Source organism: Carica papaya, chromosome 8, assembly GCF_054855325.1.
Source record: "Carica papaya isolate Zhongbai chromosome 8, ASM5485532v1, whole genome shotgun sequence".
Taxonomy (NCBI): Eukaryota; Viridiplantae; Streptophyta; class Magnoliopsida; order Brassicales; family Caricaceae; genus Carica; species Carica papaya.
In genome coordinates this window covers 27697413-27714944 of record NC_142316.1, presented here as the reverse complement: position 1 = coordinate 27714944, position 17532 = coordinate 27697413, and the positions used below count along the sequence as shown (strand labels likewise).

General features: G+C 34.7%; 1 protein-coding gene across 1 annotated transcript; it reads right to left on the bottom strand.

Moving 5' to 3' along the window:
• Positions 1-1866: 1866 nt before the first annotated feature.
• On the bottom strand, positions 1867-5325 carry LOC110817093 (protein terminal ear1-like). Its single transcript, XM_088209801.1, has 5 exons — positions 4246-5325; positions 3171-3855; positions 2881-3003; positions 2649-2790; positions 1867-2550 (listed from the first exon to the last, which is right to left on the bottom strand). The coding sequence occupies exons 1-5, from the start codon at positions 5027-5029 to the stop codon at positions 2245-2247; spliced, it is 2040 nt and encodes a 679-aa protein (XP_088065927.1). The 5' UTR covers positions 5030-5325; the 3' UTR covers positions 1867-2244.
• Between the last annotated feature and the right edge of the window lie 12207 nt (positions 5326-17532).

The following is a 17532-nucleotide window of genomic DNA, read 5'->3' as shown; positions in this document are numbered from 1 at the left end:
GGTGTAAGTTGCAACCAACATGTTCAATAATATCTTAAAAGAATCCAATGATGTATTATTGAAATTTACAAATTTTTTTTTTTTTTTTTTCTAGACTGACTTCTGCGCACAAATATAAAAAGTGCATAATTTATACCCATTATATACGTAGAATTAATGATAATTATCAACGATATATTGATTATTTGTTATCTATACTCCTATTTAAGATCATATAAACTAATTTTATTTACAAATTTCCATAAAATTCTTATAAAAATATTTAGAAATATATTTTTGTTACTAGATGTTAAAAAAATAGGAAAAAGGACCCAAAAATTTATGTTGAAGGAAAAGGGCCCAAATTTGATATTCTCATAAATTGCATGGAAGGATAATTGAAAAGGGTTGTGTGTGTGTGTGTGTGTGTATGTATGTGCGTGTATATACACACACACACACACTATATGAAATGGAAAGAGTGGGTTGTCCGGTGAAATTAAGTTTGAAGGGTGAGTGGAGATTTGTCTTGGCGTGGATTGGTCAAACACTCAACATTCATACCAACTATACGAGGTTGATGTGTATCCACTCACCCCAAAAACAAATATATACGAAAATATATATATATATATATATGACGTGGAAGACATCGGGCTGTACACGTGGCAGTACCCCAGTGTACTATAGAACCGAGCAAAACAAGATCGCAGAAAGCATGACAGAAAAATATATGTGCTTTAATAGCAACTGTCCCTTTATTTCAAAAACACCAATTTTGTTTTTTTGTTTTTTTTTTTTTTTTTAAAAAGTTTATTCTATATATTAATTTACTATTTTATTATTAGAAAATAAAATAATTTTATTGTACTTAATTCTAAGATGCATTTTTTAGTTAAAAAATAAATATAAATAATTATCTGAATTTTTTTTATTTTTTTTTTTATATTTTACTAAAACTCATATTGGTAGAAATATTTCCCAATAACTTAATAATAAGTATATAAGATTTACAAAAGAAATAAAATACTTTAATCAGACAGCAAAAATGTATTTCTAAGCTCTACTTGTATGTTAGATCAATAATTTTTAGATTAATAAAATAAATATGATTTTTTAAAAATGAATATATTTAGCAAATAATTTAAATTTATTTCTCCTGAAAGTAGCTAATATTTGTTTTTATTTTTTTATTTCTTTCAATTGAAAAAAATATATATTTAAAATTTGAAAAGAACAATTGAAAGATGTTACCAGATGACAGCTATAAGACAAATGTTCTACTTGTCTCTCTCATGTTTGTCCTTTGTATAATTTCGTTAAAATATATAGAATTAGCAAAATATTTTGCTTAAAAATAACATTAATCTTCGTAACGATAATAAAATCTTAATTATCGAAAACAATATTAAACTATATAATTATGCTAATAATCTCATTTTCTTGGTGAACAAATATTTTCTCACGAGAATCGAATTGGGTTTGTCTTCATAAAATAAATGTTTTCTTTTCTTTTCTTTTCTTGTTTTTAATTTATAAAATAAAAAAGTTAAAAAGTGGAAGGGAAAAAGAAAATAGAGAAACGTAATATGGCAAAATATGGGCTGTCTTATATTGACGTGGCACCCAGCGTACACATTAGTCTCTGAGGTAAACGCTGAAGCCCCAAACACCATCAGAAAAGTAGAAGCGAGTGACGTACGCACCCCCCCGCGCACTTGTTTTATCCCCCCTTACAATACCCGTAGAATATTTTCATTTATTTACTTGTTGTGTGTCATTAATTAATTTTATAGCAGCATTTAAGTTTAATAAAGTTCAAATTGCTTAAAGATGGTATAAAATTTAAAAAGAACACTGAAAAAAAGAGTATAAAAACAGAGAAAAAAAAAATTAAGGGGCATTTTCTTTTTCAGATTAAAAAAGTACAAAACAGAGTAAATGAGTAGGTGGTGGAGGTGGCGGTAATGGTGGTGAGCTAGCTATGGAATGACAGTGGGTGAGTTTGATGGGTGGGTCAGGCACAGCTAGCTACATGGAGGGGAGGCTCGGTGCTCGACAACCAGCCATTGGGTGGTTGCAGCTATATCTGCACTACTGATGGACACATCTGCCTTGGTTGCACCAAAAGTTTTATGCTTGTACATACATACATACACATATATATATATATTAATTGTGATGTGTGTATGCAGCATATATATATGTCTTCCCATTTCTCAGAAGATAACGAGTATCGTCCATCTACAGCCACATAACCTTCTTTCACGCCACCACGCTGTTACCATCTTTCTCATCCTCATTATCACCATAGCCGTCGTTTACACTGCTGCTGCTGTTACAGCTGCCGCTCCCACAACTCACCGCATATTCCTCAGATTCGTTTCCATTCTCTAATGGGTGGTCAGTGGGATTCGAAGGTAGCTGCTGCTGTTGCTTCTGACCAACGATCGGAAGCGGCTCGCTCAGTTGCCTCCCATCTCGAGGTGGTGCAAACACTACTGGCAGGTAGTGCTCCATTTCACATGGGAACTTTGAGTTCTTAAAATGCTCCTTCAATGCTTCCAATCCCTTTTTTCCATTTCAATTTTTTTAAATAACTTCAGACTTAAACAAGTATTATTATTCATGATTGATATTCTGTCAAAAATAAAATAAAGAAAAACTACCTGAACTCTTGCATACGTGACCTCACAGATCTTCCTGGAGTTGAAAACCTCCCAATGCTGAAGATGGAATGCCTTGTACAACCTCCATGTCGCCTGCGGCGACGTCATGTTCACAAACCCATATCCCACATTGCACTTGTTGCTGTTTATACACAAAAATATCAAGTAACTAAAATTAATATTTAATGAGAACAAAAACGTTTCAAAAATTATAACATTAGAAGGGAATTACTTGAAATCAATGGGAAGGTATACGAAATCGTAGGAAGACAAGGGCTGGTCATCGCCTTGAGCAGAAATCTGCTCGTTGCAGTGAATGCAGTGGTTGTCAAGCATGTTCAGCAACAGCTTCTGACTGGAACAAGCCAAAATACGAAAGACAGTAAATATCAAATACCCATATGCACTATGCACAATATAAAGAAGATAATGTGAACAATTACTTGAAAATTTAACGAAAATTAACCAATTTTCTAGTTGACCCCAAGTAAAGAAATAGAGAGAATAAGCAGCAGGTGAGACCTGTACTTATTCGGTATGTTCTTGATCATGACAGTGGTCCGGGAATCTTTGCAATTTGCTTCCACCATGGCATCTTCGTTTATAAGAAAACGAGTATCGAACTTCTTCATTTGTTTACTCTTCCATGGCCTAATACTCCTAGACTGCTGCTGCTTTGATGACTGACAGGTTTGACTCTTCTTTAAACTCTTCCTTGGAGCCCCACATGCAACCTTCTCTTCATTTGACAAGGAAACTATTGGAGCTTCAGTGGAACCCTTGTTTATGCTGTCATTTCCTGTAGGGCTTGCCTTATTGAGATTCGATACTTTCCTCAACCCAGGTTGGATCTGGGAGACGTAAGAACGAGAAGACAAACCAGAGAAAGAACGACCAGAAAACTTTCGAGGCAATGGAGGCGGCGGAGGTGGTGGCGGCGGCGGCGGATATCTGGAATGTCGTGTAGGGTGAACGGGGTTGAAGATTGGATTGTTGTTTGTGCAAGGAGTGATAGGGGTGGTGGTGTTAGCGTTAAAGAACTTTCTACCATAGCCGCCGGGTCGACTGAATTCAATGACAACTTGCCTGCCATGAATTTCTTTTCCATTCATTTCTTTAAGAGCCTTTGCAGCATCTCTGATATCATAAAACTCCACAAATTTTTGGTGTTTCTTGAAAGGCGTCTCTCTCAGCTCCTTCACGGGACCTGGAAGCATAAATTTTTCAGTCATCAAAACCCAGATAAAGAAGAAAAGAGAGAGAGAGAGAGAGAGAGAAAGGCAATGGAGCGAGACAAGAACAAAATCTAAACATGAAAAGGGTCTTTTCCATTTTGTAGTGAAAAAGTCGCAACACAGTAAATAATCGAACAGGCATAGAGAGGAGAGGAAAGAGACCCATCAGATTGAACAAAACGCCTAACCCATCAATTAAGACAAAGAAGTTTCTCCAGCAAATATGCTACACCACATAACCAGCCATTAAAAAGAACCAAAGAAACAAACAACACAAATAACGATCAAACACTTTCAGATCTCAAAATCAAAACACTAAAACCCCCATAAACCCAAACAACCCATAATAATAATAACCATACCATATTCTTCAAAAATCTCCTTGAGACTAGACGAGGAAATCGCAGGATCCAAATTGAAAACAACTAGAGTCCCTTGGTTGTTCCCATCCGGTACAGCATTACTCGCCGGGATAATGAACTGGGCCCACACCGCATGACCGGCGACGAGTCCACGCGCACGTGGGTCAGGTGCCACACACGGGTTCAGGTCTCCTATCGTCGTAGCAGTACCAGTACCACAATTGTGCATCGCCAAACCCATGTAATGGTTCCTGAGTCTGGTCTGCTGCTGCATGTGCTGCTCCCGTATGTCCTTCAACGCTCTCTCCGCATGTCTCAGGTCATAGAAATGGACGGTCACGATTCCATCTCTTACTCTCTCCATCTGAACCCCTCTCACCGCCCCGTACACTTCCAATTCCCTCCTCACCGTTGACTCGCTCACGTCACTCGCCACCCAGCTCAGCACCAGCGTTCTCGTCGGAGCCAGAGATGCGTGTGGGAATTGCGGGACCGCTGTAGCCTGGCCGCTAACGTACGCCACGGGGTGTGTAGCATACTGGTGAGGGTAAGCTACGCTAACATCGCAAAACGGCGCACCTTGCAAGTCGTTTGGTGAGTAGAGTGGAGGTGGAGGTGGAGGTGGAGGTGGAGGTGGAGGTGGAGGAGGGCCGGTGTACGGATAGAAAAGTTGAGGTGGTCTAAGTAAGGGAAATTGGGAGGGATTAGTAGGGTTTCTGGGCCTGAACTCTCTTGCTCTAGGGTCTAGGTTTCCTGTGAAGCGGGAGATACCGGTTTCCGGCATGGTTATTGTTTTTTAACGGGAAACCACGAGAGGGAGAAGAGAAGAAGTGGTTTCCCGGTGAAGGTTAACGGCTGGCTATACGAGGGTACACTAGTGAGTATTAATGGGGTTGGTTTTTCCACCGGCGCTTTGTCAAGTTACTATATCTCTTTATCTTCCCAAGTAATAGTACACATCCCCTCTCTTTCTCTCTCTCTCTCTCTCTCTCTCTCTCTCTCTCTCTCTCTTTTGTCTGTTCTTTTCTCTATTTCTCTGGTTCTCTCTCTCTCTCTCTCTCTCACTCTCTGTGTTTGGAAAAAGCATAAATGGATTTCCTTTTTCTCCACCTTCTTTTCAAAGCCAAAGTTGCTAAAAATGTTCTAAATACTGGGGGACGAAATTACCAAACTGCCCTTTTTCAATGTTTGAAAGCTGCTATCGGTGTGAGCGAAAAGTGGGACTTGATTGGATGGGGGTATTGGCAGTAGGGGGGAAACACGAACCGTACACGTGGGGGAGGAGGAGATTTAACGGTGGTGATTGAGTATGGGACAATATTATGTTAGGGCAAGGGGAGGAGAGGAGGGTGATAATAATTGTCTGATGCATGGTACTTTTCATGTTGGGTATTTTTTGACTACTCGTAAGCTTTTATTTAATTTTAATTAATTTAATTTCTGTTCTTGGGTTTGTCTGACTCTTTGATACGCCTTTTGTTGTTCTCATTTTGTATATTCCAAAATTTTTGTACATGCCAACGTGGCTGTTTGGCTTTTAGTAGAGACTCCTCCTCCTCTTCTCTTCTTCTCTTTTGTTTATGGGCTTTGGATTTTGCTTAATCTTGGAACCTGCAAACATTTGCACATTGTAATTCTACTCCGCCATTTTTTAAATTTACTCTAATGCTGTATTTAAATTACAATTTTATTTTAATCTAAAAAAAACCCATTTTCAAATTAAATTCTACTATATTTCATAATAATTAACTTCAAATTTTATTAATTTCAAAATTTTAAGAAAAATACTAATCTACCATCTCATTATTGCAGTGATCATATTCCTTCTAAATCCCTTCTATTCTCATCTCAAAATCTTTAATTTCTTTTAAATAATTAAATTTTTCTCCTTTTAAAACTTGTGTTAGTTATATTATTTACTACAAAAAGCAATTTTTTTTTTTCTTAAAGAAGAAACAAAAAGAAACTTACATAAAAAGAATACACTCCTTACCAATAAGGTTAATTCTTGTGGGTACGATTTTATTTTATTTTATTTTCAAGTAAATAAAATAAATAATGGGTATGGTTTTATTTTATTAACAAACAAATAAATAATAATAATGTGTAACAACATATAATTAAAAGCATAATCTAGCTCAAATTTCAATAATTTTAATTAACTCTATTGGTCATTATTTCTATTCATGTTTTTATCACTATCATTCCAAACTTGCTATCTCATTTAATCTTAATTATATATTGTTGTTACTATTAAAATCTTTAATTTAATGCGATAAAATTTATCACCTCTGTTAAGTTTCTCTAATGGTGTTTGGATTCACTGATGAAGCATGTGACGTGGACATGCCATGTCACATCATTTTTAAATTTATTAAAGTGGTGTCATATCATATTTTTGTCTACCTCTACACTTAAAAAAGCTTGACCAAGGAGTGTCGTTCCCAAATTTCAAAAAGAAGAAGAACAACAACAACAAAGTTCATCCTCCTCTACCCATCGATGAACACAAAATAACGACGTCTTTGTTTTGTTCACTCTAATTTTCGCCCTCATTTTCTTTTCCATTGCAATTAATCATTTTTCTCCTCTGTCATCCATCTCCATTGCCTTCCCTTATCCTCCGTCCAACGTCCTCTCACCATCCATCGCCACTGCTCCTTTATTATGTTGCCACCTTCATTGCCTCGACTACTAAGATGTCCTATGTTGAGCTCCCTGTCATTTTCATTATCATCAGCAATCTCCCGCTTCATAACTTTCTCATCTTCAAACTCATCCATGAGATTCTCTTATGGAGATCTCTCTATTTCCTTGTTACACCATCTTCCTGGACGAGAGTGAGTACTTTGTTTCTAACTTCAAGAAAACTAACCCCCACATTGAGGGCTACGACATTATGTATACCACCAAGGTTTCCTAAATGAACTCGTTGCTCACCTTTACGAAAATCTAGATGATAAACAAGTGTAAACTCGTGTAAAATCTTCTCTCTTTTTTATTGCAAACTCAGAATCAGCAACTTACTAATCACATTTACAACATCAATTAGGATGTCATCTTAACTATGATGACTGAAAAGCTACCATGGCATGCCATTGGATGCTGAAAATTGACGGTTCCTCAATCACAATAGCAAAACTCGTCGCTTTAGCCTCCACAAAAGTTCAATGGTGGTCACAATTTTTCACCTCCTAGTTCAGTTTCAAGTGTTATCAAGCTTGTATGAAACTAGCTGACCCAGCCCACATCAAAATGCACCGTTTACTAAAGAGTGATTTGATGCGTTCGAGCTCAACTGAGGTCGGGGATAGAACAGGTATTTAAACATGTCTTCTTCCCCGAGAAACCGTACCTGCTCTCTTCTCTACTTCCTCTTACGCACACCAAAAGCTTTTATTTTTCTCTGTTTTCTTGCACTCTTTTTCTTATTATTTTATAGGTAAATACGTACACTCCTCATTCAGCCACTCGTGCGAAGAGCTTTCTCTCAGTTCATCCGCTTCTGGGCCTTCTGCTATCATCGAACACCACTTGCGCAAATTTGATATTTTTCTTCACTTTTACTTATCATTTTTTATACAAAAATATTGGTTTTGGATAGGTTAGTCAGTGAACTTCATTTTCTTTTATGGTATCAAAGCATATTAAGAATTGAGAGTCAAAATTCCTACCAAACCATTACAAACCCAAAACCAAACTTTATGGATTTGGCCATAACAAACTTGGACCCCTCAAATGTCAATAACTCATATTATCTTGATAAATCATTGAATTTTACGGCAGTTCTTATCCCGAAACTGCTTAATGATAGAACTATTACACATGGGTAATTTACATGGAATGAGCATTGAGTATACAAAATAAAATAGGGTTTATAGATGGAACCCTAACACAATCTATGGATCCAACGGATCCATTGAGAACATACTAAAAATGGTGCAATGATATGGTGATTATTTGGATACAGAATGGACTCTCATCTAATATTAAGACCGACACATTTTATGCTAAAACAACACATCAACTATGGCATAAACTAGAATAGAGATATGCTGAACAAAATGCAACTATCTAGTATCAAATTAAGCAGTTGATATCTACACTCATGCAAAACCAATAGCTAGTATGGGCTTACATTTCAAAGCTTAAATTTCTTATTGATGAACTCGTAAATTATGAACTCATTCTCATATGCACATATGGGGGACTTAAATCGATTATTGAGTACCTGGAGAGGGATCACACAATGAGGTTTTTAATGGACTTAATGAGTCATATAGCAACTTGATGTCCAAAATCTTGGCAATGAAGTCTTTTCCTAGTTTGAAGATGCATTTTCTATTATCCAACAATAAGAGAAAATGAGAGAAATTTCTTTAAAATTTGTCACTAACCGGGCTATGGCTTTCAATATAAAAGAGGCCAACAAACCACAGAGAATTGTCAGTCCAAACCAGGAGAAGTATTATTATACCTATTGCAAGAAGACTGGACATTTTTTGGAAAAATGCTTTAAGGCCAATCCAAATAGATCTGTATGCACTAATTGCAATTTGTTAGGACATACGGCTGAGGTATGCCATAGAGATAAAAACTAAGTAAAAGGATAAAGGACTCAAAACAAGATCAGATAACCCACCATCAATCAAGTATCCTCTATTGATGCATAAACTAAACTCAAGGGATAAGAGCACAATTTATTGAGTAATGATTAACTCCACCAACTTATGGCCTTTATCCAACGAAGTCAAGCTACTGTCAATATGGTACAAGTAACTTCAAAGCAAACTCAGGATCAGAAACTCATTGCATTCTTTTATATGTTTTCTTGTTTTAATGTATGCATAATGGATATAAATATTAACATACACACAACTTGGATAATTGATATTGGGGTCTCATATTACATAGTACACACACCACAATTATATACTGAGATAAATCAAATGTTAGATCTAAAATTGTATTTTCAAATGGAAAAAGTATAGATGTATCTCATATAGAAGTAGTAAAATTAAGTGATAAGCTTGTATTAAACGATGTGTTATGTGTGTCTTCATTAGGATTTAATTTCATATCTGCGAGAAGGTTAACACAAGATATTAGATATTGTCTAATTTTTTTACAACAACATTGTGTCATCCAGGACCTTTTGACTTGGGAGACACTTGGGATGAACGAGATTAAAGATTGACTATACTAGCTTAGACAACTCAAGGATTTAGAAAGTGCAAGTCAATAAATCTTTGCAGGAATGACACTACAAAGCTCCAATAAAGAGGAGAGAGACTTTGATATATGGCACTATAGACTTGGACACCTTTTATTTAAATCTACTTTTGATTTTGATATGTTAGCAAATAAAGACTCTAAGTTATATTATGTATGCCCATTGGCAAAAATACATAAACTTTTATTTTTTGATAACAGTAATAAAGGATAAAAATGTCCTGATTTAATACATTGTGACATTTGGGGACCTTGTCACAAAATTGCTTATGATGGGTTTAAATATTTTTTAACGATTGTTTATGATTTCACTAGATATACTCGGGTATATATGATGTAAAGTAAGGCTGAAACAAGTTCACATTTACAGCATTTTTTCACTTTTGTTATGACTCAATTTGACATGAAAGTAAGTGTGATTAAAACTGATAGCGGAAGAGAATTCGAAATGAAGAGATTCTATGATGAGAAGGGAATCATGCATCAAAAGAGTTGTGTAGAAACTCCACAACATAATGGAAGAGTGGAGAGAAAGCATCAGTAAATACTCAATACTACAAGGGTGTTAAAATTTCAAAGTGGAATGGACACCAAGTATGGGAGCAATTTTGTTTTTACTGCTACATATTTAATTAACAGAACACCCTTCTCTGTGTTAGGTGGGAATATACCTTTTGAGGTTCTACATAGAAAGAAACCAAATTATAATCGCCTGAAAGTATTTAGGTGCTTAGCCTTCACGTCTACTTTATTGAGTGGGAGACAAAAAATTGATGTAAGAGTAAGAAGATGTGTGTTCATAAGGTATCATTTTGGCACAAAAGGATACAAATTGCTAGATGAAGAGATCAGTGAGGTTATTATTTCTAGAAATATAATATTTTTGAAAAAGTATTTTCTCACAAGAAAAAGAAGTGTATAAAGGATATGCAAACTATACATGAGTTTAGGAATATATTGATTGACGAACTAAAATCAAACACCTTTGTATAAGACAACACTAGGGACAAGTGATGGGTCAAGATAGTGTAAATATGGAAGTTAGGATCCTCACACAGATAAAAGAGGTATCCAACAATAAAAATATGATTGATGGGGAAAGAGAAAGAAGAGAAGATTATATGAATGACGATGAAATTCCAAAGAAGCAATCAACAAGGACAAAGAGGCCACTAGAATACTTAAAAGACCATATATGTGATCAAATTCAAGGGAACAACGATTGCATAGAGCTGTTTGATCCACAGGTTGATAATGGTGATATCGTTCCCTTATTAAACACAGTTGCATACATAAGACTTATGGGGGGACACAAGATGTATATACTTACTATAGCATTCCATAATGAACCAAGTTCATACAAGGAGGCCAGCAGAGAACTAAATTGGAGAAATACTATGGAAAACAAACTCCAAGCTCTTAAAGAAAATAAGACTTGGAAAGTAATTAATTTACTGACAAGGAAGAGAGCAATAGGATACAAGTGAGTTTATAAAATGAAATTCAAAGCAGATGGGGCCATTGAAAGACACAAAGCTAGACTTGTTGCTAAGGGCTTCACTCAAAGAGAAGGTCTAGATTATCACAAGACAGTCTCACCTGTGGCCAAAATCATCTCCGTAAGAGTATTATTGGCTTTTCCTGCAATCAGAGAATGACACCTTCAACAGTTAGATGTCAACAACGGCTTTTTACATGGAGATTTAAATGAGGAAGTGTACATGGAGCTTCCTCTTAGGCATTCTAAAAGGAGAGAATAGAAAGTATGTAGACTTCAAAAAAGCTTGTATGGGCTTAAACAAACATCCAGACGGTGGTATGCGAAAGTTTTTGAGTTTATTACTTAACAATGATTCAAACAATCCAATGTCAACTACAGTTTGTTCATGAATACCAATGGTGAGAGCTTTACCGTATTATTTATTTATGTTGATGACACTATTGTGGCAGGTAATGATGAATCTGTTATTAAATAACTAAAAATAACATTGGATAACAAATTTAAAATTAAGGATTTAGGAAATTTAAAGTATTTTATTGGCATTAAAGCTACTAGGTCAAAGATATGACTTCATATATGCCAGAGGAAATATGTCTTAAACCTTTTGAAATATGCATGGGTTCTAGGAAGCAAAACTCATCACTCCCCCTGGACCAAAATATTAAACTTTTGAATGATGAATGAGAGCCAGTACTAGATTCAACAATGTACAGGAGGTTGATTGTAAAGTTGATGTACCTCATATTGACAAGATCTGATCTAGCTTACTCTGTTCAAGTTCCAAGCCAGTTCATGGAGAATCTTAAAGACTGTCACTTAAGGGTTGTATACAAAGTCCTAAGGTATGTTAAAGGTACACTAGGTCAAAGTTTATTTTGCTCAAATACATCTGAGATAAAATTAAATGCTTATACTGAAAGTGACTTGGCAGGATGCTTAGACACAAGAAAGTCTGTTACAAAATATTGTATTATTCTAGGCAGTTCATTGATATCTTAAAAATCTAAGAAACAACAAACAGTTTCTATATCTTCCACAAAAGCGAAATATATAGCCATGGCTAGTGTGTGTTGTGAGCTAACTTAGATAAGGTACTTACTTGATGACCTTAAAGTGTGTAATTTAGAAGCAACAGATCTATATTATGATAACAAGAATGCTATACATATAGGTGTTAATCCTGTGTTTCATAAAAAAAAAAACCAAGAATATTGAGATAGATTGTCATTTAATTAGAGATAAAATACAAGAATGGAGTATAGTCACAAGGCATATGAGCAGCAAGTAACAACTAGCAGATATTTTCACTAAAACTCTATCTAATTGGCTTCTCAATGAGCATATGATCGAGATGGGAGCAGAAAATATCTACTCTCCATCTTAAGGGGGGATGTTATCGAGCCTGTATGAAAATAGGCTAACCCAGTCCACATTAAAATGCACCATTTCACTAAAGAATGATTCGGTGCATTCAAGCTCAACTGAGCTCAGAGACAGAACGGGTATTTAAACTCGTATTCTTCCGCGAGAAACCCTACCTGCTCTCTTTTTTGCTACTGCCGACACACACTAAAAGCTTTTATTTTTCTCTGTTTTCTTGCACTATTTTCTTGTTGTTTTGTAGGTAAATACGTAAACTCGTCATTCAACCACTCCCGCAAAGAGCTTCTCTCTCCGTTTACCCGCTTTTACACCTTCCGTCGTCACCAAACACCCTCTGCTCGAATTGGGTATTTTCCTTCACTTTTACCTATTATTTTTTATACAAAAACATTAGTTTTAGATAGCTTAGTCGGTGAACTTCAATTTTTTCATCAAGCTATCATTTTCTTTTATAACAACTTTATTTTCATGGTGGTGGAATTTTGGATGTGGCATAGTGAAGGGTGGTGTTTTTGCTTGCAAATTACATTGATTGAAGAAGAAAACATGGTAAAAAAAATATAACATGGTGAGGCGTAAAGGGATTAAAAAAAAATCTAATATGGCCTCATGTAGGCACCATTATGGATGCCACATCAATAAATTTAAAATGATATGACATGACTTGTCCATGTCATATACTTCATCAACGAGGTCAATCATTGTTTGAGAAACTTAGTAAAGAGGGAAAATTATGATCTTTTTGAAAGTTTAGAAGGAATTTTAAACAAAAAAAAATACTTTAGGGAGAATTTTGACTATTTTTGTTTAGTTAAAGGGGTTAAAAATATGACATCATGTCCTTGCAAGTGTTGATGTGGATGTCATGTTAACAAATTTAAAATGACATGACATGACTTGTCCATGTCACATACTTTGCCAGCAAGCCCAAATACTATTCGAGAAACATAACAGAGAAGAAAAATTTTGACCTTTTTGAAAATTCAAGAGGAACTTTAAAAAAAATACTTTTTGGAGAATTTTGACTATTTTTGTACAGTTTAAGGGATTAAAAATCTAACATGGTATATATGTAAGTGTTGATGTGGATGCCATGTCAATAAATTTAAAATGATATGGCATGATTTGTCCATATCACGTACTTCATCAGAGAGCTCAAACACTGTTTGAAAAACTTACTAGAGGGGGAAAATTTTGATCTTTCTCAAAGTTCAAGGGCAACTTTAAACAAAATAATACTTCATGGAGAATTTTGACTATTTTTATATAATTCAATGGGTATTTTGGTATTTTAGCCTTAATATTTTATATTATGATAAGTTAAAAGAAAAATATAGAAAAAAGAGAATTTTCTATCTATTTATTATTCAGCCTTTGTTTTATATAGATATACATGAGAATTAAGAACATTATAAATGTGATTAAGAGAGATAAAGTTAGTTTAAGTAATAATTAACATACTTACTTAACTTTAATGCTTCCTCTCAAGATGGATTATGAATGTCAGTGGTAACCATCTTGGATAACAAATGAAAGAAAAAACTAGATAATAAGGATCTTGTAAAGATATTAGCAAGTTAATGTTGAGACTAAACTAATAGTAGTTTGACAGTGCTTGTACCCAAACGATCTTGAATAAAATGAGAGTCAATTTTATTGTGTTTAGTTCATTTATGAAATGTTGGATTTGAAGCAATATGAATAACAACATGATTATCATAAAAAAAATGACAATGGGTACTAAAAGATTAACAAAAAATTAAAAATCAAGTGTTTAATCCAAATAATCTCATTAGTTATAGATGTTTGTTCTCGGTATTCAACTTCAACAGATAATTGAGAAATAGTTGTATTTTTTTCTTCAAGAAATCAATGTATCTCCCAAAAATATACAAAATCTAGTTACTAATTTGCATGAATCAGTGCAAAAAATCTAATTATAATAAGAAAAAACTTTGATTTTGAGTGATGAGGTTGCTGGAAAAATGAGACATTATCTTGGTTTTATCTTGAGATAAGGCATCACTTAAAAGACAACCTTAAGATGAGGCTCACATGACGGTGAAATAAATTATTGAGTTTATGGATTGCAAAGGTTGTATTAAGCCATGAAACTAATATATATAGAAGTCAACCAATCACCCACCTATATTCTAAAGGATCCTCCAACAACTTTCCATCCATAAGATTAAGATTTTGTTTAAGATTCATATGGACTTTAGATGGTTTACATGTAAGTATCCCTATATATATCCAAGCAAGTGCAATGTATACTTACTTTATGACAAACCAATTCCTTTAGCCAATTAGCAACTTTGAGTAACAGGAAGTGCTTTAGTGTGCCAATGTCCTTGAGCTTAAATTAAGAGTAAAGGACATCTTTCACATTTTGAATAACTTTTAATAAAGGACAGATGATAACAATGTCATCAACATAAGGACAACTACAAAGGAATATTTGACACCTTTCATGAACAATGAATAATTAACCTTGGACTGAAGAAAATTAAAACTTAGGAGAGCTTGAGAAAATTTTGTATTCCACTACCTTTAAGCTTGTTTGAGGCTGTGTATAGACTTGTGGAGCTTACAAACTAGCTTTGAGTTGTGTGTCTCCCCCTATTTTATATAACTAAGAAGAAGATCCACGTAAACTTTCTCAAACAAATCTCAATTTAAAAGTACATTATTAACATCTAATTAAGCAAGATGTTGATTATGAGATGTAGCCAACGAAAGAAGAATTTTATCATCGTTAACTTTACAATTAGTGATAAAATAGAGACTCCAACTAAGATGAAATTGATATGAATCAAGGTACGATAAATCACATTAGGCCACATGACATCCCATGACCAAGATGTAACTCAAATCCTTAACTAAATATTAGATTTTCCAGTACCTAGAATTTACATGATTGGATATCATATTTATAGTCAATAGCTTACTTTAATTTATGCGTTCTCCTAATAAAATTACTAGTAAGTTGTGAGACATCTCTTTTGCTATTTTAAAGGAATTGCCATTTTACTTGTAAATTAAAACTTTAATATATACTCACTATCACACTATTTAGATGTTGTTTTTAACTTATCTCTTTAACTTGTATATATGAATATTGACACTCTTAATTCAATAAAATTAAATATGAACAATTCGTTGCCTTAAAATCTTTAATAATTATATAGAAAAAAAGTTATTTATTAGTTTAATTTAATATCTTTTTAATGGAGTATTTAAGTTATTGAAAGAAATATATTTAAAATAGCATTTTTTTAATTAAATTGCTTTAAAGACTAAAGCATCCAAAAACCGATTTATTTAGAAAAAAAAATTAAACAATGTCTAGATAAAAATATCTGTGGTTGAAAATCAGCATTTTTTTTTTTACTTTTTTTCATAAAAAATAAACATCAAGGTAAGTATATAATGGAACATAATTAAAAATAAATTATAACCATTACAGAAAAGTTGAGGAAAATATTTATTTACTTTATTTTGCTTAAAACCACTAATTTAATATAACTAACCACTAATTAGTAAGTATTATATATTTCTAGCAACATAAACGTAATACTTAAAGCATACTTATAATACCAACTAGGAAACCTATAACACCCACCAAAATCTTTTTTTTTTTAATTATTAATAAATATATTTTTTTTATTTAATTTATTTTATTGTATTTTATTTTATTTTAATTTAATGTAAAAATAGAGTAAAATTGATGGACGATTAAATTGAAAATAATTTTAGAAAAAATGGGTGAAAAATTGGGTTCTGTTGGTATTTTTGAAAGAAAAATCGAAAACAGGAGGTCAAAATACAATTTAAAAAAAATTTGCCACGTCAAACGCCTGGTCAGTAGCTCCGACCAATCAGGACGCGCCAAGTGGCAGAAGCACTGACGCGGGAGGCCACGCGGGGGGAGGGGTGGGGTACGTGGGCGATCCGCGTACGCGCGATCGAACGGCTGAGGTCCGTTCCCGCACTCATGGACGGCCTGGATGCACTCCCTCCCAAACGCAATTGGACGACCATATTAAAAGCGATCGGATGGTTCAGAGTAAATCGCGATGGATAGGCCAGATTGGATCGCGATAAATGGTCCAGATTCACTCCCTATTTAATGCAATCGGACGATCCAGATCAAATACGATGGACGACCCAGATCAAAAGCGGATGGATATAAATAACTTTTATCTGCACCAAACCCTAACCCTAGTTGCCAGAACCCCTCGTCGGAGAAGACGACCCAGCTGCCATAGAGCCAACTGTCGCCACCCGATACCGCACCAGAACCCTTTCCAACCGCCAAAAAAAGGTAAAAACTTCTCTTTTGCACGAAATTAAATTTTAAGCTCATCCATGAAAAAATCGGAGTGAAAAGACTGGCCAATTGGCCAAAAAACACCGACGGAGCCTGGCAGCGCCGTCACGGGAAATTTCACAAATCGCCTCCAATGAGGCCCTTCCTAATTCTTGTTTTGCGTAATTTTTTCACTGTTGTGATCACTGTTTGCTTCTCTACAGGTTTACTAAAGTGAAACACCCAACTGCAACGTGATTCGGAGGAGCCGCCGCACCGGAGAGCCCCACCACCGCTGAGTTTCGGTTTTTTGTATTTTTTCAGCCAACCGAGGCCTTCTAACGTGTTTGCACGCAGGAATCGATGCAAAATCGGCCAAATTTGGCTGAAATGGCCGACCCGAGGCGGACCGCCGCCGTGCCGAATTTTTAAAATTGACCGAGTGGGTCATGGGACTGATTTTGGATTTATTTAGAATATTTATAGGTACTATAAGCGTGTTTCAGTTCCTGGAGAAAAATTCAGGGAACCTAGGGACCGCCCGTAGGCGTAGTAAACCGTTTAGTTTTTCAGCATCAAATCGAGTAAGGATCCATCACCCTATTCTCTATCATAGAATTGAAGTCTAAATTAATAATAATATGGTATTTTATATAAATTAAATAAATGTGCATAATTAATTACAGATTGCTAATGGAGCCCGAGCTGAAAATTATTCTCTGTTGATCTATTTCACAGTTTAAAAGCATGGTAGTGTCTGATTATTCTATTTTATGGTTTGAATGCATGTATTGTTACCTTACATAACTACTGTTTGATTGGGATTTGAGATATGATTGCATTACCTGATGTATGTTTATTT

Bases quoted from the DNA above. Each gene is read 5' to 3' on its own strand.
- LOC110817093 (XM_088209801.1), bottom strand. From the start codon at position 5,029: ATGCCGGAAACCGGTATCTCCCGCTTCACAGGAAACCTAGACCCTAGA. The intron at 2,791-2,880 runs GTAATTCCCTTC...GTGTATAAACAG, and splicing joins TACCTTCCCATTGATTTCAA to CAACAAGTGCAATGTGGGAT. The intron at 2,551-2,648 runs GTAGTTTTTCTT...AATGGAAAAAAG, and splicing joins TCACGTATGCAAGAGTTCAG to GGATTGGAAGCATTGAAGGA.